The sequence below is a fragment of the Chelonoidis abingdonii genome, chromosome 9, assembly GCF_003597395.2.
Source record: "Chelonoidis abingdonii isolate Lonesome George chromosome 9, CheloAbing_2.0, whole genome shotgun sequence".
NCBI classification, from domain to species: Eukaryota; Metazoa; Chordata; order Testudines; family Testudinidae; genus Chelonoidis; species Chelonoidis abingdonii.
In genome coordinates this window covers 55768708-55793492 of record NC_133777.1, presented here as the reverse complement: position 1 = coordinate 55793492, position 24785 = coordinate 55768708, and the positions used below count along the sequence as shown (strand labels likewise).

Sequence of the window (24785 nt, the reverse complement as noted above, 5' to 3'; positions counted from 1 at the left end):
GAATATATTATTGACCACCTGGCCAGGATCTCCTTGCAATGTGAAATGCTCAGGTAGATTAGAAAGGCTACCAAAACAAAAAAACCAATAATAATGGGGGACTTGAACTATCTCCAGACAGACTGAGTACATTAATGTGTGCTTCTTGAAGCAGCTAGTCCTAGACCCACAAGGGGAGAGGCATTTCCTGACTTGATCCTGAATTGATCACATGATCTGCTCCAAGAAGTGAAGATAGCTGAACCATCCAGTAATAGTGACCATAATGTAATTTAAATGTAACATCCCCATAGGGGAGAAAATACCAAAGAAACCCACCACAAGTAGCATTTAACTTCAAAAGGGGGAACTACACAAAAATGAGAAGGGTAGTTAAACAGAAATTAAAAAAAACAGTCATAAGAGTCAAATGCCTGCAAGCTGCATGGAAACTATTTAAAAACACCACAATAGAGGCTCAAATTAAATGTATACCCTAAATAAAAAATAAAAAAAAAGTAAGAGGATCAAAAACAAAACAAAAACCACTACCAGAGCTAAACAACAGAGTAAGAGAGCCAGTTGTAGGCAAAAAGATATCATACCGGCAGGGTAGGTGGAAGATGAGAAGCAGGCTTATTCCTAGCTCCCTCTTTTAAATAGTGGATGCTCTATTTATTGTGAAACTCCTCTGAAAATGAACCCTCTTCTCCAGAGGCTCCAATGTAAGTAAGTTCCACTGCATGTGCATTGGGCACAATCTTTAAAACTTGCCATTCAATGCTTCTACTTTTATTTACAGTATATTTACAATATTCTTTATTCCTAGAATGGGGAAGCACCACAGATGTTACAAACAACATTTAAAGTTATATTACTAATGCAAAGGTTTTAACGGGCACAGCACCACATCGCAGATAGAGTTAAATGACGGATATGGTATATAGTAGATCAGAGGAAGCACAGACAAAGGGGTAGTAGATTTAAGGATGCTGACGTATAGTAGATTTAATAAGAAGGTTTGATAAATCAAGGGATCAAAATGGAAAAATAGAGGTCCTGTGTTTGTGGAATATGGGTACAAATCAGACAAACTGAATTCTCAGAAAACAGAGATCCTGATGGCATGATGGTCTTAGTTAATGAGTGATTATGACACAAGCACACATAGAAGCTCTACACAAATTTTCACTGGCTATGAACAGTCCCTTCTCTTCAAGCCTATCAACAGCAATGGATACTTCAGGGATGGGACTTATGCTTGTGACTTTAGGTCTCACTGACCTCAACAACTGGCACAGCCTAACTGCGCTGCATGCCCCACATCAGCAGCCTGTCACATCCTTGAGTGCTACTTTACTTCTCTCACCCTCTCATCTGTTCCTTCTGCTAGATAGATGCTAGGACATCCAATCTCCTAAAAATCAAATATTTACTTTATATTTGGGTACATGCTACAACAAACAACATTACACACACACACATACACTTTTATCTCCACAACATACAGATGTTACATTCTGCCTTTGAAATATACTGCTTGCAAGGCTACTTGATAAACCAGGAAGCTCAAAAGGTTCAAAGTGCACAAAAAGCACACAATTTGTTTGTTGGGTTTTTTTTTAATATTCCAGTTATTTAGCTTTTGAACATGTTTCCACATAAAAGCCATAAACAATTGAAGTACAAACTTACGATTCCATTCTGTACACTGAAGCCCAGCTGGTATTTCAGGTCTGGTCGTTTTATGAGGACGGTTGTAACAGGAGGACAGCTGACAATGTTCAGTTTCACCTGTGTCTGGTTCTTAAGACCCTGAAAAATATCCCAAATGTTAGCATTTTCTGAAGTGGTTCTAATTGGTGCTCACTGGAAGTATGTGAATTAGCTGAGCTTGAAACCCTGTATTCCTCTCCCCCTGCAGCTGCAACTAACATAGGACTGCCCATAGGAAGGAACATTCTGCCACTCCAAATGAAAATTATTCTATTGATCCTGAGGAAAGAAGTCAGGGACTCTTTCCAAACTATTAGTCCAGCTGGCCATCCCAAAACCTTACCAACAATAACAATTCACTCTTATATAAACAGTACCTTCAACTCAAGGATCTCACAGCCCTTCATAATCATTAAAGGATGCAGCTTCAACATGTCTCATAATAAGATATTGTAATCTCCACTTTACAAATGGGATAGTGAGGCCAAGGCCTTCTCTGCTCTAACGAATTATCTCAAATTTTCCAACTATCATTAACGCTGAACCACCTCCAACAGTATTAGCAATATTGTGGGTCGTAGTGCTGATTGGCTCCCAATGAAGATGACTGGAAGTGGAAGCTGTAGGATGTACATTATGGAGGGGGTACTTGAAAAATGTTTCGTTTTTATGACAGGCCACTTGGTAGGGCTGATGGAAGAGAAGATCCAAAGTTTGGAGATGCATCTAGAAACTATGGCTGAGTTTCAAAGGAGATTTGAGTGACTAACAGAGGAAAGGAAAGAGGAGGCTAAAGGGGAACCTCAGGGCTTGCAAGCGCATGCCTGGATCAGAGAACTGTAAGGCTAGATTTCTGGATGAGGAAAGTGGCAGTGGAAGCATGTGATTATAAGAACAAGGCTGACGAAAAAACAGGCTAGTAAATGAGAAATAGAGCTGAGGATCAGGTTTGCTGAGTTGGAAAATGAAAGGGAGAGGCAGGCTGGGAGAACAAGGAAGAAGAGAAGAGCTACTAGTCTACAAGAAGAGGGGAAGAGACAATGGAGATAGCTGGAGGACAGAGGATGATTCTCAGAAGGTTGCAAGGGGGAACAGAAGACAAGACAATTTGTAGCAAAAAAAACAAAACAAAAGGGGGAATGCCGGAGAATTGCACCAACTCCAGAAAGAGGCAGATCTATGTGACTCGGACTCCTTATTAAGAAAAACAGACCGCCTGTCACCAGGGCTGATCCCAAGCACAGACGAGTTTCTGTCTGCTGGGAGCTAAGATAGAGGATGTGGACACGAGGCTGTAGAGGACCCTAATCGGAGCAGGAAAGAATCCACTAATTGTTCTTCACATGGGAACAAATGGTACTGCTGGATTCTCACTTGGAAACATCAAGGAAGACTCTGCCAGGCTGGGGAAGACGCTTAAAGAAAGGGAGACTCAGGTGATCTTCACTGGGATTGGTCCTGCTTTGTGCAGGGGGTTGGACTAGATACCTGAGGTCTCTTCCAACCCTAACCTTCTATGATTGGGATTCCATCTGTCTGTAGAGAAGGAGACTGAAGGTGAAACAAGATTATGATGATCAACAGATGGCTCAGGCAGTGGTGCTATGAGGAAGGCTCTGGAATGGTCAATCACTGGGAGGCATTCACAGGGACTGTTCTCATGGGATGGACTCCACCTGAGTAGAGAGGGAAATAGACTTCTGAGATGGAGGTGGGCACGACTCATTAAAAGAACTTTAAACTAAGAATTCAGGGGAGATGGTTGGGAGATACTCATGTAATTGTCACACATTAACCGGGAGGAAAATCAAGTAAAAGAGGATACAGCAATGGATAAAGGAACAACAGAGTGTAGGAGAATGGACAACAAGAGGAAAGGCAGTGCCAACATCACTGAGAGTAACAGCCAGGTAGGCAATACTGGCAGTAAAACGACTGTACCTAATCAGGCGAAGAATCTGGGTGAAGCCAAGCAAACATAAATAAGATGTCTGTACATCAATGCAAGGAGCTTGGGTAACAAAATGAAAGAACTAGAACAGGATATAGGGATAACAAAAATATGGTAAAATAGTAGTCATGACCGGAATAGAGGTATTGAATGTATGTGCTGTTCAGGAAAGACAGAATTAAAGGAAAAGGTGGTGGAGGAGCATTGTACAGAAGTGATGGAATGGATAAAATGGCATCTGTTTGGATCAAAATCACTTTAGGGAAGAAACATAACAGAGGTTCCACTGGGACAGTGCTTAGAGTCTGCTACAAATCCCCTAGATCTGATGTGTAGATAGACACCTTTTCAGTATTTTTAATTAAATACTACAATTGGAAATTTTGTGATTACGAGAAACTAATTACCAATATCCTCATGTAATACCAGGCACTCAGTTTCACCCATCTCAGTACTTAAGACTGCTAGCATTTGTAAACAAGCACTTATAAAATTTGTCAATATTTAATTGTCTACCCTCATGTGATGTAACTGAATGGGACTCTCTTTTGCTGAACTTTTTCTATTCATTTCCTACCTGTACTTTATCAACTTCTCTCTTCTCCTCTTTCCTAGGATATAGAATATCCACTTTTAATAAATCCTCCCTCTAACGGATGTGTCTGTCCGAACCATGGGCTCCTCCTACCTCTGTTGGCTTTTCCCCAGCCCTTAATTTAAAAACTCCTCTATGAGATTTTAAGTTTACATTCCAGTAACTTGGTTCCATTTTGGTTTAAACAGAGCCCTTCCTTCCTGTATAGGCACCTCCTTTCCAAAAAGGTACCACAGTCCCTAACAAACCTAAATCCCTCCTCCGAACATCTCATCCACACATTTAGACCCTGCAGTTCTACCCATCTAACTGGCCCTGTGCATAGAACTAGAAGCATTTCAGAGAATGCTACCGTGGAGCTCCTAGACTTTAATCTCTTATGTAGCAGCCTAAATTTGACCCATAGGATCTTTCTCTCCTACATTTCCCTACGTCATGCATACCTATGGATACCATGACCACTGGCTCCTCCGAAGCACTGCACCTAAGTCTGTCTTGCTGTCTTGAGAGGACCGCAACCTTTGCACTTGGCAGGCAATTCATCATGCTGTTCTCTCAGTCATTTACTAACCAACTATATTTCTAGTAATCAATTCCCCCATTAGTATTACTTCTCTCTTCATAGTAACAGAGGTCCCCTCCTGCAGAGAGGTATACTCAGGCTACGTCTTCACTACCCGCCGTATTGGCGGGTAGCAATCGATTGCTCGGGGATCGATATATCGCGTCTCATCTAGACACGATATATCGATCCCCGAACGCGCTTATATCGATTCCGGAACTCCACCAACCCGAACGGAGTTGCGGAATCGACAGGGGGAGCCGCGGACATCGATCCCGCGCCGTGAGGACAGTGAGTAATCCGATCTTAGATACTTCGACTTCAGCTACCTTATTCACGTAGCTGAAGTTGTGTATCTAAGATTGATTTTTCCCTGTAGTGTAGACCAGCCCTCAGTGTGAGAGGGTACCATGGCATCATCCAGAAGGAGAGAGTCCCACCTATCGATTGTTTACCTCCACTCCAGTTTGATGTTCTCTTTCCCAGATTTTCATCCTCCTCAACAACACAGAGGCTGTCAGATGGGGGAGGGGACCGCTCTATTGTGTCCCAGAAAGTCTCTTCTACGTATCTCTCAGTCTCCCTTCGCTCCTCCATTTCAGCCACTTTGGTCTCAAGAGCCCATACATGGTCTCTGAGGACCACGAGCTGCTTGCACCAAATGCCTACATACACCACCTGAGCATAAAGCAGGTAATTATACATGCTGCATTCAGTGCAATAAACTGGCTAACCCCCACTCTGCTGCTGGACTTCTGCCAGCATGATTTGTACTCTTGCAGAGCTGTGTGTGTGTTTTCTCCTCTCCCCCTCCCCTTTTTTGTGGGGAGGGAAGGGAGGGGTTGGCCTAAATTTAGAGAATGTTTATTAGGTGTAACTGGCTGTCATGGTCAGTCTCTAAAGCCCCTCTGAACACTTGTTTCCTGCTCTTGTTTGCTAGCTCCTCTAGTTGTTTATGAACAAGGGATCTGAAAAGGATTAGGGATCAAAGAAAGGCAGTCTAAAACCTCATGCAGAAGCTCTCACCCTTGCAGGTGACTAGACTCAGCACACAACCCCACAAACAGACCATGCTATAAACTTCAATCAGGCACGCAGCAAGCAAGAAAGCACACAACAACAAAAACACTGATTTTTTAAAAAAGCATCCAGAGGTGATCCTGACAATTATAGGCCAGTAAGCCTAACTTCAGTACCAGGCAAATTGGTTGAAATTATAAGTAAAGAACAGAATTATCAGAAACATAGATTAGCCATATGTTGGGGAAGAGTTAACATGGCTTTTGTAAAGGGAAATTATGCCTCACCAATCTATTAGAATTCTCTGAGGGTGTCAACAAGGATGTGGACAAGGGTGATACTGTGGCTATAGTGTACTTGGACTTTCAAAAGTGTACTTGGCCTCTGACAAGGTCCAAAACCAAAAGCTCCTAGGCAAAGTAGGCAGTCATGGAATAAAACGGAAGGTCCTCTCATGGATCAGTAACTGGTTAAAAGATAGGAAAGAAAGGGTAGAAATAAACTGTCAGTTTTCACAGTGGAGAGAGGTGAACAACGGTGTCCCCCAGGGATCTGTACCAGGACCAGTGCTGTTCAACATATTCATAAAAGATCTGGAAAAAGGGGTAAACAGTGAGGTGGCAAACTTTGCAGACAATAAAAAATTACTTAAGATAGTTAAGTCCAAAGCTGACTGTGAAGAGTTACAAATGGAGCTCACAAAACTAGGTGATTGGGAACAAAATGGCAGATGAAATGCAGTGTTGATAAATGCAAGGTAAAGCACATTGGAAAACATAATCCCAACTATACATACAAAAGGATGAGGTCTGAATTAGCTGTTATCACCCAAGAAAGAGATCTTGGAGTCATTGTGGATAGTTCTCTGAAGACATCAGCTCAATGTGCAGCAGCAGTCAAAAAAGCTAACAGAATGTTAGAAACCATTAAGAGAGCGATAGATAATAAGACAGTAAATATCATAATGCTATGAAATCAATCCTTGATACGCCCACACCTTGAACGCTACATGCAGTTCTGGTATCCCCATCTCAAAAAAAGATATATTAGAATTGGAAAAAAGTACAGAGAAGGGCAGCAAAAATTATGAGGGTATGCAACAGCTTTCATATGAGGAGATATTAAAAAAACTGGGACTGTTCATCTTAGAAAAGAGATGACTATGGGTCGATATGATATATGTCTATCAAATCATGAATGGTGTGGAGAAAGTAAGTGTTATTTACTGTTTCACTTAACAGAAGAACCAGAGGTCACCCAATAACAAACATAAAAAAAATACTTTTTCACACAGTGCACAGCCAACCTGTGGAATTCATTGCCAGGGATGCGGTGAAGGCCAAAAGTATAACTGGATATAACTGAATTAGGTAAGTTCATGGAGGATAAAAGTCTATCAATGGTGAGTAGCCAAGATGGACAGGGACGCAACCCCATGCTCTTGGTGTCCCTAAACTTTTAGCTGCCAGAAACTGGGACTGGATGATCCTGGTGGTAGATCACTTGAGAAATTTCCCTATTCTGTTCATTCTGTCTGAAACATCTGGCACTGGCCCTTGTCAGAAGACAAGACACTAGGCTATATGGACAACTCTTATCTTAATTTCCCAGATATACATTGTAGGAGAAGTGCTACTAATAACGGGAGGGCCCAGATAGTCCCAGATGGGTCAGCTGACAGATTTCTTCACTAAATAGTCACTGAACCAACAAGAGGAGATGCCATTTTAGATTTAGTGCTGAGAAGCAGAAAGTACCTCATAGAAGAACTGGCTGTAGAGGACAGCCTTGGTTTGAGTGATCAGGAGTTAATTCAGTTTAAACTAAATGGAAGGATAAACAAAATTAGGTCTGCAACTAGGGCCCCTGATTTCAAAAGGGCAAACTTGAAAAAAATTGAGAAAATTAGTTAGGGAAGTCGACTGAAGAACTCAAGGATCTGAATGTGGAGGAGGCTTGGAATTACTAAGTCAAGTTGCAGAAACTATTTGAAGCCTGCATCCCAAGCAAGGGGAAAAAATCATATGGAAGGGTTGCTGACCAAACTGGATGAACAAGCACCTCAAACTGGTTGTTAAGAGAAAGCATCAAGTCTACAAGGAATGGAAGATGAGATGGATCAGTGAGGAAAACCTACTCACTTAGATCAGAAAGTATAGAGGAAAAGTGAGAGTTGCGAAAAGCCAGGCAGAGTTGGACCTTGCAAAGGAAATTAAGGCCAATGTTGAAAAGTTCTTTAGCTGTATAAATAAAAAGAAAACAAGGAAAGAAGTCGGACCACTAAGAACTGATGATGGGGATTAAGTGAATACCTAAATGACTACTTTGCCTCAGTTTTTAATGAGAGTAATGAGGAGTTTGGGGACAATGGCAGGGCAGCTAATGGGAATGAGGATATGTAAATAGAAATTACCACATCTGAGGTGGAAGCCAAATTTAAACTGCTTAATGGGACCGCATCAGGGGGCCCAGATAATATCTATCCATAAATATGAAAGGAACTGGCACACGAAAAGACAGTTACTCACCTTTGTAACTGTTGTTCTTCGAGATGTGTTGCCCATATCCATTCCAGTTAGGTGTGCGCGCGCCACATGCATGTTCGTCTGAAGATTTTTACCCTAGCAACCCCCGGTGGGTCGGCTGGGTCGCCTCCTGGAGTGGCGCCACCATGGCGCCGGATATATACCCCTGCCGACCCGACCGCTCCTCAGTTCCTTCTTGCCACTTACTCCGACAGTGGGGAAGGAGGACGGGTTTGGAATGGATATGAGCAACACATCTCAAAGAACAACAGTTACAAAGGTGAGTAACCGTCTTTTCTTCTTCGAGTGCTTGCTCATATCCATTCCAGTTAGGTGATTCCCAAGCCTTACCTAGGCGGTGGGGTTGGAGTGAGATGTCGCAGAGTGTAACACTGCGGAGCCAAAGGCCGCGTCATCCCTGGACTGCTGAACCAGGGCATAGTGAGAGGCAAAGGTATGGACCGAGGACCAGATAGCTGCGCGACATATCTCATGGATGGGCATGTGAGCCAGGAAAGCAGCAGATAAGGCTTGAGCCCTGATAGAGTGGGCCGTGAGGTGGCTCGACAGAACATGAGCCAAGTCATAACAGGCGCAGATGCACAATGTCACCCAGGATGAAATCCTCTGTGAGGAAATGGGTAGGCCCTTCATACGCTCTGCCACCGCGATGAAGAGTTGGAGGGTTCTGCGGAAGGGCTTTGTCTGCTTGATATAAAAAGCGAGTGCTCTACGGATGTCTAGGGAGTGCAGCTGTTGCTCCCTGCGTGATGAATGTGGCTTCGGGAAGAAGACGGGAAGGAAGATCTCCTGGTTAATATGGAAGGCCGATACCACTTTGGGGAGAAAGGCCGGGTGTGGTCGCAACTGCACCTTGTCCTTTTGGAACACAGTATATGGAGGGTCTGCCGTGAGAGCCTGGAGCTCGGAAACTCATCTTGCCAATGTGATGGCCACGAGGAAAGCGGTTTTCCAGGACAGGTAGAGAAGGGAGCAGGTTGCTAATGGCTCGAATAGGGCCGACATAAGTCTGATAAGAACCAGGTTGAGGTCCCAGGTTGGTGCGAGGTGGCGTACCTGAGGGTATAGCCGCTCCAAGCCCTTGAGTAATCTGGATACCATAGGATTTGAAAACACTGAGCGACCATTCTCCCCTGGGTGGAAGGTAGAGATGGCCGCCAAGTGCACCCTCAAAGATGATACCGGTAGGCCCTGTTGTTTAAGGGACCGGAGGTAGTCCAAGATGGTGGGGATGGAGACCTCGGCGGGAAGAACGTTGTGTTCTCCACACCAGCATGTGAAACGCTTCCACTTGGCCAGATATGTTGTTCTAGTGGAAGGTTTTCTGCTACCCAAGAGTACTTGTTGCACTGGGGCAGAGCAACGCATCTCCGACTGGGTCAACCACTCAGGAGCCATGCCATGAGATGGAGGGACTGTAGGTCTGGGTGATGCAGTTTGCCGTGGTCCTGAGTTATCAGGTCCAGGTGAAGAGGTAGTGGGATAGGGCTGGCTATTGACAGGTCTAGAAATAGGTTGTACCAGTGCTGCCTGGGCCACGCTGGAGTGATCATGATCAAGCGGGCTCTGTCCCTGCGTACTTTCAGCAGGACCCTGTGGACAAACGGGAACGGTGGAAAGGCGTATAGCAGGTGAGTCGTCCATGGTATCAGGAAGGCGTCCGCTGTCGAGCCCTGTGAGAGGCTTTGAAAGGAACAGAACATCTGGCATTTCCTGTTCTTGTGGGACGCGAAAAGGTCTACACAGGGAAATCCCCACTTCCGGAAAACTGAAAGAATAAAGTCCGGGCAAAGTGACCACTCGTGAGAAAGGAAGGATCTGCTGAGGCGATCCGCCAGAGTGTTCCGAACCCCCGGGAGAAAGGACACTATGAGGTCTATAGAGTGGGCTATACAAAAGTCCCAGAGTTGAATGGCTTCCTGACAAAGGGTCGAGGACCTTGTCCTGCCCTGTTTGTTTATATAGTACGTCTGTTGTGTTGTCGGTGAATATTGACACACAACAGCCTTGTAAGTGCTGTTGGAACGCCTGGCAAGCAAGGCGGACTGCTCTCAGCTCCCGGACATTGATGTGCAAGGCCAGTTCCTGAGATGACCAAAGGCCTTGCGTGCGTAGACGCCCGAGGTGAGCACCCCAGCCGAGAGATGATGCGTCTGTCATCAGGGATGCAGAGGGCTGGGACGGATGGAACGGCAGCCCTGCACACACCAGGGTGGGGGTCAGCCACCAGTCGAAGGAGCCTAGGATGCTCTGGGGAATGGTGACAACCATGTCTATGACATCCCGGCCTGGTCGGTACACTGAGTTGAGCCACAATTGGAGGGGATGGAAGCGCAGTCTGGCGTATTTCATCACAAACGTGCAGGCTGCCATGTGACCCAGGAGACCGAGGCAAAAGCGAACTGAAGTCAAGGGAGCAGCTTGCAGACTCTGGATGATGGCCACCATTGCCTGGAACCGGGGCAGCGGTAAGCAAGCTCTGGCGAGGATGGAGTCCAGGGTGGCGCCAATGAAGTCTATCCTCTGAGTGGGAATCAGAGTGGACTTTTCCGCATTGATCATTAGGCCTAGATGTAGGAAAAGGTCCTTGACAATGGGGACGTGATGGATCACTTGTGCCTCAGAGGTCCCTCGGATGAGCCAGTCGTCTAGATATGGAAAAACGTGTATCCGACAGCGGCGGAGGTGGGCGGCGACTACAGCCATGCATTTCATAAATACTCTTGGGGCTGTAGAGAGGCCGAACCGTAGGACCGCGAACTCAAAATGTTGGTGGTTGACTACGAACCGGAGGAACCTCCTGTGAGGTAGGTAGATGGCTATGTGAAAATACTCATCTTTCATGTCGAGGGTGGTGTACCAGTCTCCAGGATCCAGGGATGGGATAATGGTCCCCAGGGATACCATACAGAACTTCAACTTTATCATGTATCTGTTGAGTTCCCGCAGATCCAGGATAGGTCTGAGACCCCCCTTTGCCTTGGGGATTGGGAAGTAGCGGGAGTAAAACCCCGTGCCCCATTCGTGTTCCGGTACCTCCTCTATGGCTCCTTTGGCAAGGAGCATCTGCACCTCCTGGAGGAGGAGTTGCTCGTGAGAGGGGTCCCTGAAGAGGGACGAGGAAGAGTGGTGGAAGGGGGGGCGTGAAATAAATTGGAGGTGGTACCCAAATTCCAGCGTGCGTAAGACCCAGCGATCTGTTAGCTGGGACCACGCAGGGAGGAAAAGGGAGAGGTGGTTGGAGAAAGGAGGGAACTGATCCTTTGACGATACTGGTACGACGCCCTCGGGCGCACCTTCAAAAGGAGGGTTCTGGCCCTGTGGAAGGTTTGGAGGGACCTTGGTTCTGTTCCCCTTGGTTGCCTGACTGCCTCCGGTGACTGGTTCTACCCTGCCTTCTAGCAAAGTCCTGTCTCTGTCTGGGCTGAGGGTAAGAGCAGTGTGGCTGGGGGCGGAAGGGCCTGTGCTGAGTCACTGGCATGTGCATGCCCAGTGAGCGCATAATGACCCTGTTATCCTTTAGGCTTTGCAGCCTAGGGTCTGTCTTATCGGAGAATAGGCCTTGCCCTTCAAAGGGGAGGTCCTGAATTGTATATTGGAGCTCTGGGGGAAGGCCTGAGACTTGCAGCCATGAGATACACCTCATAGTAACTCCGGAGGCTAGAGTCCTGGCCGCTGAGTCCGCGGCGTCAGGGAAGCCTGGAGGGAGGTTCTAGCCACCTTTTCCCCCTCGTCCAGGATGGCCGCAAATTCTTGTCGGGAGCCCTGCGGGAGCAACTCCTTGAACTTGTCCGCCGCCACCCAGGTATTATAATTATAGTGGCTAAGGAGGGCCTGTTGATTAGCCACATGGAGTTGGAGCGCCCCTGCAGAATAGACTTTGCACCCCAGCAAGTCCATGCGCCTCGCGTCTTTTGATTTCGGGGCTGGAGCCTGCTGGCCATGGCATTCTCTCTCGTTGACCGACTGGACAACGAGGGAGTAAGGAGGGGGATGGACGTATAAGTAGTTGTAGCCCTTGGAGGGCACCATATATTTACGTTCCACTTTCCAGGCAGCAGGTGGGACCGAGGCCAGAGACTGCCAGATCGTATTGGCATTGGCCTGGATCGTCCGTATAAAGGGGAGGGCCACTCTCATGGGGGCATCAGAGGATAAAATGTCCACCACTGGGTCCTCTGTCTCTGGGACCTCCTCGACTTGCAAGTTCATATTTTGTGCGACACGCCTGGTGGGCCCCGATTGGTGGAGGGCCTACAGACGACGTTCTGGCTACCACCTCGTCAGGGGAGGAGGATGAGGAGAGACCTGGGACAAGCGGGTCAGTCGAGGGCTCATCGTGCTGGACAGCCTCTGTCTTCCTTGGGATCTGGGAGTCCTTGGCTGGACCAACACTTCCGAAGCAGAAGGAGGAGGTCGGCTTATGGTGGCTTCCGGCACCCGGTGTTCTGATGTGGCAGAGCGCAATGGGCCTGGATGTGCACCTTGGGCCTGATGATATGCCCACACTGTTGAGGTCCGTGATCCTGAGCCCGGGGCTCGTGGAAAATTGTAGCGGGCACATTGGCGTCTCTGTCTTGGGCATATGCACTGTCCGCCTGTGAAGACACGGACGGGTGCCGGGACAGCCAAGGAGGAGCTGAAAGATCCTGGTAAGGGTCCCTCTCTCTCACCGTTGTTGATCTCCTCGGCACCGGGGATCGGTATCTGGAGTCATATCGGTGCCGAGAGCGAGACCGGGACCAGTGACCGGCGCAGTGCCAGGAGGTCGACCTGGGTCTCGAAGGTCTGCGGCGGGAACAGCTGCGAGAGTTGCGGTGCCGGGAGTGGGAGCGGTACCGAGAGTACTGGGCCGGAGGCCAAGACATCGATCTATGCCGCGAGTACGACCGGTACCGAGTAGGCGATCGGTGCCGGGACTGCGAGCGGCGTCGGGACCGTGATCGTCGATGAGACCGGGAATGGCACCGGGACCTGGATCGTGATCGGTGCCGGTCTGCCGAGCTGACTGAAGGTGGTCTCATGCCTGGCTTGCCTCTGGAGTGTAATACCTGCACCGGCGGTGCCGGGGGTTGAGGCAGGACAGACTCCGTCATGGCTATAAGGTCCCTGGCTGTGAAGAATGTCTCCGGCGTAGAGGGGACCGTAAGCTCAACCACAGGCCTCAGCGGGAAGATCTCAGGGACTGGACTTGACGGCCCCCGCGGGACCAGAGTCGATGGTATCGCAGCAGTTGGTGCCATGGCAGGTGCAGGTGCTAGGCGGTCCGCAGGAGGCTGCGTCTGCACCAAGGGCACAGAGGTAGTGGAGGACTTCGACCTCTTCTGCTTCGGGGACAGAGATCGGTGCCAAGCAGGTCCCTGCACCGGATATGGCCGGTGCCTTGGTGTCTTGGCGGTGCCGGCATGGTCTAGTGCCGGAGGAGTGCTGCTAGCAGAGTGCTCAGCGCTCAGTGCCGAGGACGAAGGGTTCAAAGCTGCCTCCAGGAGGAGATTCTTCAGGTGAAAGTCTCTCTCTTTCTTTGTCCTCGGTTTAAACGCCTTGCAAATATGGCACTTATCCGTAATGTGCAATTCCCCGAGGCATTTTAGACAAGAGTTGCGGGGATCGCTTGTGGGCATCAGCTTAGGACAGGCCGAGCACGGTTTAAACCCCGGTGAACCAGGCATGGGCCCCAGCACCAGGTGTGGGGAAGGGCTAATGCCCAAACCCCGCTGTAACTATATACACTAACTATTCAAGAACTATCAAACTAACTATAACTATATATAAAACCAACTATATACAACAACAATAGTGAAGAAACAAGGAGTAACTAGGGAGGTGAAGGACAGCTAAGCTGCGCTCCACTGTTCCAACGACCGACATGGGCGGTAAGAAGGAACTGAGGAGCGGTCGGGTCGGCAGGGGTATATATCCGGCTCCATGGTGGTGCCACTCCAGGGGGCGACCCAGCCGACCCACTAGGGGTTGCTAGGGTAAAAATCTTCCGACGAACGTGCACGCAGTGCGCGCACACCTAACTGGAATGGATATGAGCAAGCACTCGAAGAAGAATTGCAAGCCCTATAGCAAAGATTTTTAAATAATCTGTAAACTCGGGGTGTACTGTATGGCTGGAGATTGCATACATGGTACCTATCTTTAACAAAAGAAACAAAAGTGATCTGGGAAACTACAGGCCCGTGATTTTCTCTCACTCAATTGTATGCAAAGTCTTCGAACAAATTTCGAAACAGAGAGTAGGTAAGGACAGACATAAATGATCATTGGGATAAAATACAACATGGATTTACAAAAGATAGATCATGCCAGGTCAACTGGATCTCTTTCTTTGAGAAGATAAATGATTGTCTAGACAAAGGAAATACAGTAGATCTCATCTACCTGAACTTCAGTAAATCATTTGATACAGTTCCACATGGAAAATTATTAGTTAAATGGTGAAAACGGGGATTAATATGAAAATCAAAAGGTGGGTAAGGAACTGGTTAAAGTGGACACTCCAATGAATGAACTGTCAGGCTGAAGGAAAGTTTCTAGTGGAGTTCTTCAGGGATCATTCTTGGGACCACTCTTATTTAACATCTTCATTAGAAACCTTACCACAAAAAATAGGAGTGTGCTAATAAAATTTGCAGATGACACGAAGTTGGGAGGTATTAGCAATATGGAGGAGGACCAGAATATCATATGGGAAGGTTTGGATAACCTTGAAAACTGGAGTAATAAGAATGGCATGAAATTTAATAGTGCAAATCAGGCACTTATGGACTAACAATAAGATTTTTTGTTATAAGCTGGAGACTTACCAGTTGCAAGTCACAGAAGAGGAAAAAGCCCTGGGTCTATTGGCTGATCACAGATGACTATGAGCCACCAATATGATATGGCTGTAAAAAAGGCTAATATAATCCTAGGATGCATCAGGTGAGGTATTTCCGGCAGAGATAGTGAAGATTTATTACCATTATACAATGGGGATGGCAGTATTTACCAAAAGTAGTTTTTACCAGTTAAATCATGTTTTTTAAACACCACAGGAAAAACCAATTAGTCCCACTTTAAAGTATTTTCTATTTTAAAAACTGTTTAATTAATGCACACCACATTGCACTTAGTTTTAGTTACTTATTCAAATTATAGTTACATCAGACGAAACTGATAGATTAATTTTGGGTTGTTCAAATACAAAATAAAACTACAGTAGGAGTAATACTAAATATATAATTATAATACTGAACATGAGAATGTTTGTGTACATTTTGGTTTGGTATTTTCTCAAGGAAGTTACACATGTCATGACTTATATTTCAGTTTTCAATATTATATAAACAAACTTCAAAAGCATTTGATTTATGAAAACAACAATATGCAGAGTTGTTGGCTTGGAGCATTAAGCAATCAGAAGCATGCAAAGTCCAGGTCCTTTTGGTCATGCAGAAGACCAAGTCTGATGATGTGGACAGACCAAGCCTATTCCTCAGTTTTGAATAGATGTATCCAAAGTTTGAAAAGATTTGTTCTATGCTTGCTGAACTTGCTGCAGGCAGGTGCAATTATTTTTTCCCAGTTTAAACTGAGTTTAATCTGGTATTTTACCAGCACCCTGTCCTAAACTAGTTTTTCCTGGGAAATTGCCAACTCTATTATACAACACACTGCTGAGACCTCATCTGGAATACTGTGTGCAATTTTTTGGTGTCCCGTGTTTAAGATTAATTCAAACTGGAAACAGGTGTAGAGAAAGGCTACTAAGATGATGAGAGAACTAAAGAACCTACCTTACCAGAGGACACTTCAGGAGCTTGGCCTATTTAGCTTAACAAAAGGAAGCCTGAAAGGAAATACGACTGCTCTCTAGAAATACATCAGAGGGATAAACATCAGGGAGGGAGAGGAATTACTTAAGTTAAGGGCCAATGCTGGCACAAGAACAAATGGATATAAACAGATCATCAACAAGTTTAGGCTTGAAATTAGATGAAAGTTTCTAACTGTCAGAGGAGTAAAGTTCTGGAACAGCCTTCCAAGAAGAATAGTGGGAACAAAAAAGGTAAACTTGTTTCAAGACTGAGTTTGCTTAGTTTATGGACGGGACTGTACAATGAGATTGCCTACTATGGCACATGGCCCATCCGCAACTGCTGTTAGCAAGTATCTCCAATAGCCGGTGATGGGACACTAGATGGAGAAGGCTCTGAGTTATTACAGAGTATTCTTTCCCAGGTGTCTGGCTGGTGGGTCTCGCCCACTTGCTCAGGGTTTTACAAGGTCTAACCCCTGCCATATTTGGAGCCAGGAAGGAATTTTCCCCCAGGTCACATTGGCAGAGAACCTAGGGGTTTTTTGCCTTCCTCTTCAGCATTGGGACACGGGTCACTTGCTGATATTAAGTAGAATAAATGGTGGATTATTAAAATCAAGATTTGAGGATTTCAGTAATTCAGACAGATTATGGGCAAATTATAGGAGTGGACAGATGAAGTTCTGTGGCCTGCAAGGTGACGGACGTCAGACTAGATGGTCATGGTGGCCCCTTCTGGCCTTAAAATCTATGAGAGTTTTAAGCACCAGGTCAATTTGACTTGCTCTGGTCAGAATTGCATGGCACAATGGAAGCTGTCATCAATAGCTGGCAGCTGCTATTAACCCTGGTGGATATAAAACTGTACTATCAACAGTGGCCAAAAATAATACAACCTGGGATTGTATCCTCTCTGGGGAACCTTCATGGGGTTACAGGAAAGACAGAGTGCATCCACTTGATTCATCTCCCAACCTGCCAACTCTTCCCTCCAGTCCACCATCCCTTCCACTTGCTTGGACACTGGACTCCAAATGAAAGGCTTCCGCACAGTTCATAGGATGGATAGTGCTGTGAATACAGCTGAGTTTCCCTCACACTGGTAAATGTAGAGGTCCACATGTGGTCCTCTCTAGGAGATGTGTGCGGCATGGTCTGGCTCTATTTAGTCTCGTGAAATACTCTTGCAGCTCTTCTTCCTTCACTCACTTGTCCCTACTAAAATCTGCTCAAAAGAAAGGCCTGGAGTGTCTGAGTCTATCTTGCACCAGTATGAATTATTGTTATTAGACATGTAAGTGTCAGACATTTGCCAGGCACTTTACAAAGACACAATCTCAGCCCTGCAGGCTCACACTCTACAAACATGCATGTATACAGATATAAGTGTTGGGTACCTTTATAATCCCTTGGCATGTTGCAAGAGGAAGACCAACTAAACTGGTTCCATTAATAGACATAATCTGGTCTCCAATGCTTAGTTTCCCTGAACGAGCTGCAGGGCCTCCATTCATCATGTTAGCCAGGATAACTGTGGGTAGGATGGATCCCCATCCTGATTCCACAATCACCACCCCGAGAATTTCTCCCTTCTGCTTTTCTAGTTGCAGCTGCAATGAAAATGTATATAAATCACTGTTTTGTTTTAATTACATTTCCTCTGAATTTCAAACACTACTATTTCAGTGGTTAATTAATTAAAATTAACCATTTACAAAGAAAACTAAATCACTTTCCTATTAACCACAAGAAGTTACTTCAAAAGAGAGAGTCAATTTAATTGTTTTTAAAGTGAGTACTTGTCACATATTCCAGTTTCTAGCACCCGTTAAATAGGATGCTCTGATTTTTTTTCTAATTCCTTTAAAATAATTTTTATAGAGGATCTTCTGCTCACCTGTTGTAATTCATACAGGTCTTTATAACAAGGGAAAAACTAAAAAACTACTGACTCTACAGGGGAAACAGTGGAACTGATTATATATGATGTGCTTCATTAAATAAACAGAAATAATTATGTCACTGGAACACACCTGTCAGGGGAGATCTTAAGACTTTGCAGCTAAGGCACTGGAATTTAAGAGTTCTAGGTTCAACTTCCAGCTCTGCCACAGACGTCAAGTGTGACCTTCACCAATTCACTTAGTTTCCCTGAGCCTCTTACCGGTTTGTACAGCACCTAGCACAATAGAGCCCTAAACTCTGATAGCCCCTCAAGGTGCTACCCTAATACAATGACATCTTCTCTCAGCTATAGTAATCTTGGGAGTTACTTGTGATTACAGGATGTGTAATGTTTCTAACCAGAAGTGTGATTTTCAAGTTGAGAGTCTTCTTTAATAAAATACTGGATGAGAACATTTCCCCCCAAACAAATAATGTGGTGGCTGAGCTACATGCAATAAGCAAGGCCTATTGAGCACTGGAGGCTCAGTTGCATAACTTCAATCAGGTCGCCTTTAAATTAAAGAGACCCAGAAGGAGATTTCTTGTTTGTAAAAACCACGAAGGCTCACTGGGTTCTGCAGTGGTTATCCCTGGATTGACTGAAATGCAGCCAGAGTGCAACAGCTTCAGCATGATCAGATAATCCATCATTACTCATAAACATGCTCATTTAGCAGAATGGGGAACCAAGGAGCAATGGGCAGCTGGAAGGGTAGCCACTATTAATTACACCTCTACCCCAATGTAACATGGTCCTCAGGAGACAAAAAATCTCACTGCATTATAGGTGAGACCGCGTTATATCAAACTTGCTTTGGCCTCCCTATTCCTTGTTCCCTGACCTCCTCCTCCAGAAATCCTCATCCCTAATCACCCCCAGGACTCCACCCGCTACCCAACCCCCCTGTCCCCTGACTGCTCCGACCCCTATCCACCCCCTGCCCCCGACAGGCACTCACCGGCAGTGGCAGGAAGCAGAGCAGCCCAGACCCAGCCCACTCCACTCCACCACCTTCCAGCTGCAGCACTCCGCTTCCCACTGCTGCTGAGTGCAGGGAAGTTGGGGAAAGGATGCCCCCCCCCCCCCCGTGCTCACCTGCAGCGGGAAGCGGAGCAACGCGGTCTCAACTCACTCTCATTTCCTTGCCCTGGCCCCGGCCATGTCATTGTGGGGTGGCTGGGGAAAGGTCCTGCACTCACCTGCCCGGCGGGAAGTGGAGCACCACGGCTGGGAGCTGGCGAAGTGGAGATGGCTGGGGCTGGGCTGCTCCGCTTCCCAACCTCTCCGCACTCACCTGCAGCAGGGAAAGGATGCCCTCTGCAGTCAGCTGCGGCAGGAAGCGGAGCGCTGCGGCTGGGAGCTGGCGGAGTGGAACAGGCTGGGGCCGAGCTGCTCTGCTTTCACCACTGCTGGTGAGTATGGGGGGAGGGGTGGTCCCTTTCCCCGAGTGACACGGCTGGGGCCGGGGCAAGGGAAGCAGAGTGGGCTGCTCCCGACCCCACGCTAATCCCCCGGGCCACTCTGAGGCTGCGGGGCCCCCAAAAGTGCCCTCCCACAGCTCCTGCCCCCCCAGACCCTGGGGGGGAGCCCTTGACTGCCCCCAAGACCCTCTGCCCCCTATCGAACCCCTCGGCCCCGGCCTGGCCCAGCACCCTTAACACGCTGCTCAAAGCAGTGTGTCAGAGCTTTACCGCCTTGTATGCGAACCTGCGTTATATCGGGTCACGTTATATCGGGGTAAAGGTGTACTCTGAAGCACTCTTAAGCTCAAAGAAGTGATTGTAAAACTGGCATCTTGGTGTTACACATACTTATATCCAATCAATTCCGATTACAAGTAAAAACAAGACTTTCTAATTAAGTTTGTCTTCCCTTGTGTGACCAATTTGAAATAATTTTGCAGTTGTTAACGTGTACATAATCAATACCTTGTCAAGCCCAACGACTGTACCCATATAAACCACACATCCATTTCTTTACCTTTTCTATCTGTAACTCTATAAATTACAATTTCCATATACCTGGACTGGTTTTCAGTTGAATATGGATTTTCACTTTCACTTGCAGTCACCATGATTAACACAGAAATAACTGCATTTCCTACGTATAGGTCCAAAATCTGCATCCCTTATTTAGGCAAAACTCCCAGTGAAATCACATGACCCGTCGCTTGGAAATAACATTTAGCATGTAGTACTTTTCATCTTCTAAATGTTTTATAAAGCTCAATTAATTAATCCTCCCAATACCCCTATGAGGCAGTGAAGTGCTACTACACCTATTATTTCACAGATGAGGAAACTGCAACAGAAAGATTAGGTGATTTGCCCAAGGTCACAAAACAAGATCATTTTAAAATGCAGGAATTATGCTTTCTGCACTCACACCATTAGAACACAGGCCAAATATTCATCACACTGAAACCAAGGAGAGTTTTGTCATTACTTCAGTGGAAACAGGATTTGGCCCAATGTGCCTCATTCTGTTTTTGAGGTACTTAAGAGACCTTCCTGAATGAAAGGTAAAATATGAAATGTACACCATTATTATCAATGTGAGTCATTACACTGACATGCCATGCTAAGCCTTGTATTGACTTAAGGGAAGTTCTCTCCACTTCATATATTACCAACAATGAAGATTCTGTAATCAGGTTTCAGATGGCAATTTTGCTGCTGTTATTTTTGTGGGGTGAGGGGGGAAAAGGCAGGACGAGAGGACAGAAACCAAGCTGCTCAATGCCACAGCTCTACTGGACCCACTTCATTAGTAGTACGACTTGTCAGACACAGAGGGAGAAGATGCATCTTTAAAAGTGCTATTTTTATTTTACAGTCACCTTTCGGAGCAGAAATCCAGTTTACCTTTGATAGTCAGGAGTATGTTGAGTATAAGATGAATGGGATTTGGAAGAGCTATGATATAACAGAAGCATAAGAGATAGCCATGCTGGTCCCATGCAGAGCCAGAACTCCATAAAACCCTTCTTTCATGGACTAAAAACAATGCTATATTAGGACCAGTCTATGGTATTCAACCACCAAGCAGTACTGGTGATGGACAGAAGCCTCCTAAACCCTGGAAGAGTTTTGCAATCTCTTCAGGAGACAAAATCCCTTCCCTCCCCTAGCAACTTCCCCATGTACAGTGGGAGTGCACACATTGCGCCTACCCTTTGCCATGATCCCACTTGCTCCTTGGGGGGGATTGTATTGTGGGGGTGCTCAAGAGCAATCCTTGTTCTCCCCAAGCACATGGTCCCTATCCCTGCATGAGGAGCACTGAGATGTAAGACAGCTCACTGTTCCACCCATTGCCCTCAAACATCCACAAAACCCAAGAACAATCTGACCTTTAAGGTCATATTGTCTGTGTTTGGATCCTGTCCTGTGATTTTTATCTAACTTGATTAAAAACCATTACTGCTATGTCAGATGACTGCTTCTCCACCCACAGCTTTGCAGGCAATGTTTTGGAAGCAGGCCTCTCTTTTATATGCACCTCCAACATTTACATAACCAGATATGATTTTATTCTAGAATGAGCATTAAAACACACCATCTTAATACAAAAGATACACCAAAGATTGTCATAAGGTATAATTCCCAAATCTGAACCTTAGCGTCCAAAATTTGGGTACCTGCATGAATCCTCTAAGCTTAATTACCAGCTTAGATCCTGTAGCGCTGCCACCAACCAGGAATTCCAGTGCCTGGTACATGTAACCACTCTGGTTCCCCAAACCTTCCCTGGGGAACCAAGACTCAGATGCCTTGAGCTCACAAACAAAGGGAATAAACCCACTTCCCTCCCCCTTTTTACCTCCTCCAGGCTTCCCCTCCCTGGTTTCCCTGGAAGATTACTGTAACTTAACTCCTTGAATACAAAACAGAGAGACAATTCACCTTCCCGTCTCCTCTTTTCCCCCTCCCAGTCTTTCCCTGAGAGAGACAGTAAATCTGGCAGCAGAAGATTCCTAAATCCCTTAGTCTCAACTAAAAAAGGAAAATCAAACAGTCTTAAAAAGAAAGCTTTAATAAAAGAAAGAAAAGATAAAATCGTCTCTGTAATCAAGATGAAAATTACAGGTCTGTTAACTTATACAAAAATGGAAATAAACAGCTATTCAAAAAATACAATTTAAACATTCCAGCAAACTACACAGTTGCAAATACGAATAACAATGTAAAAGCCTAATTGTCTTCCTACCTGTACTTATAACATTGGGAAATAGAACCATTAGAGAGCCTGGAAGGCGTGTTCACCCTCAGAGACTAGAAGAGCAACTGACTTCAGAACAAAGACCGCACACTTCCCTCCCTTGAGATTTGAAAATATCTTGTTTCCTGATTGGTCCTCTGGTCAGGTGTTGTTTGTTAACCCTTTACAGGTGAAAGAGACATTAACCCTCAGCTACCTGTTTATGACAAAGATACCTTACTGAGATCAGAAATGTCAGCTCATTTACAGACGCTTATTGCCAACCAGCAGATATAAAATCTATTAAAATGTAAATTTTCAAGGTCATCAAAACCTGATTATCAACTCCCTTATTAGATCAACACCTCATTATAGCACAGAAGTAATTGACACCTGAAGCACAATGTAAAGGTATTATTGTTTCTCGTTTATATGAAATGTAAATGTAATTATTATGATGATGGAGGCTGAAGGACCTTGAAAGTAAAGCGGGTAGGAAAAATAAAAAGCTCCTCAGGCTGAATACTAATAAAACCATTTATTTCCTATGCAAATGTATTCTTAAAATGCCAGTTGAGTGCTCAGTGTGTGCATCAATATTAAAAATAAGAAAACTGGATTAACAATATGAAATAAAAATTTAAAGAGAATTTACCTCCTTGCAGTTCTCTGAATTGGAAAAGTGTATAAGATCATCATTATACATCTCCTGGGTATTGATTATGTCACTATATTCTTTCTGACTGAGATCCTCTGGATTAATTCCGTTGGCTCTCAGAAACTCCTGGTAGGCCACGCTGAAAGCCTGACCAATTGATTGAGCTATCAGCTGTGCCTGTAAAATAAAATAAGATGCAGCTGAAAAGGAGAAACACCACTCAGTAACTATGAACAGAGCTAATTTGCTTAAAAGATTCACCCAAATTAATACAGAATGCAACAATAATATAAATCTCTCTACGGCAAACTCAATACGGCAAACTCTTGACTTCTTGACGCTTCTGGTCACTCCATCTAAAAAACGGCATCTTAGAAGTGGAAAAGGTACAGAGAAGGGCAACAAAAATGATTAAGGATATGGAACAGGTTCTGTATGAGGACAGACTAAGAAGAATGCGACTTTTCAGCTTGGAAGAAAGAGATGACTAAGGGAATATGATGGAGGTCTATAAAATCATGATTTGTGTGGAGAAAATAAATAAGCAAGTGTTATTTACTCCTTCAGATAACACAAGAACTAGGGGTCACCCAATAAGCAGTAGGTTTAAAACAAACAAAATAAAGTACTTCTTCACACAAGGTACAGTCAACCTATGGAACTCATTGCCAGGGGATGCTGTGAATGCCAAGACTATAACAAAGTTAAAAAAAGAATTAAATTCATGGAGGATAGGTCCATCAATAGCTATTACTCAAGATGGTCAGGGATGCAATCCCAGGTTCTGGCTGTCCCTAGCCTCTCAGTGCCAGAAGCTGGGAGTGGACCACAGAGGATGGATCACTTGATGATTGCCTGTTCTGTTCATTTCCTCTGAAGTATCTGGCATTGGCCACTGTCAGAAAACAAGATACTGGGCAAGATGGCCCATTGGTCTGACTCACTATGGCCATTCTTACAAGCTCCTTTCACCAAGAAGCTACAGTTGCTAGTAATATGCTGCTTATAAATCTGTTTCTGTAAGCACTGAAGTAGTATATTGTAGGTCAGGAGTTCTCAGACTTTTTCACAGCGTGAAGCATATTTTAAGACAGAGATTGTCACATGGTCTGGATACTCAGTACATTCTGACCACAACTGCAGTCCCCTGTGCAGCAGAGAGGAGGGTCTGTGCTTGCATGAGTGACCAGAATAGAGTTCCCCTGTCTGTGATTATTAAGCCCACCCACACACTGGACCAAATGGATGCATGGTTAGCTTGGGCTGCTCCATCAACAGAATCTTCAGTACTCCTGGATCTTATACCACTGCATGTGCCACTTCTACAAATCAATCTGCTCTCACTTTGCGGTCATTGTACCTGTCCCATAGCTTCAGCAAACCCTGTTCCCTCTTCTCCCACCTACTTGCTGATTGCCTTGTTTAACCCAGAGCAATGCCTGCACTGCCTGCCAGCATCAACAATGTTCAATAATTTGTCTGTGCCTTCTTGGATTGTATAGTTTTGTGACAGGGAATCCTTTTATAATCATAGTGCACATGATAGGCGCCGACTTCGTGGGTGCTCTGGGGCTGGAGCACCCAGAGGGAAAAATTTGGGGTGCCCTGCACCCACCGGCAGCCAAGCTCCTCTCATCCCCCACCCCACCTCCTCCTCCCCTGAGTATGCCACGTCCCTGCTCCTCCACCTACTTCCCAGCGCTTCCCGCCCAGCTGCTGCCAAACAGCTGTTTCAGTTTGGCAGCGTTTGCACACTGGAGGGCGGAAGGAGCATGAACATGGGGCACTCAGGGGAGGAGGCGG

At 45.6% G+C, this 24785-nt stretch overlaps 1 protein-coding gene across 6 annotated transcripts in view; it reads right to left on the bottom strand.

Moving 5' to 3' along the window:
- Positions 1-24785, bottom strand: part of APBA2 (amyloid beta precursor protein binding family A member 2) — a 261358-nt gene that overhangs the window by 22278 nt on the left and 214295 nt on the right. For all 6 annotated transcript variants that reach the window (XM_075069577.1, XM_075069575.1, XM_075069572.1 and 3 more), the window contains 3 exons: positions 22980-23159; positions 17574-17786; positions 1675-1794 (listed from right to left, as the gene is read on the bottom strand). In XM_075069577.1, the coding sequence (XP_074925678.1) occupies positions 1675-1794; positions 17574-17786; positions 22980-23159 (513 nt within the window). The remainder of the gene's footprint in view (positions 1-1674; positions 1795-17573; positions 17787-22979; positions 23160-24785) is intronic.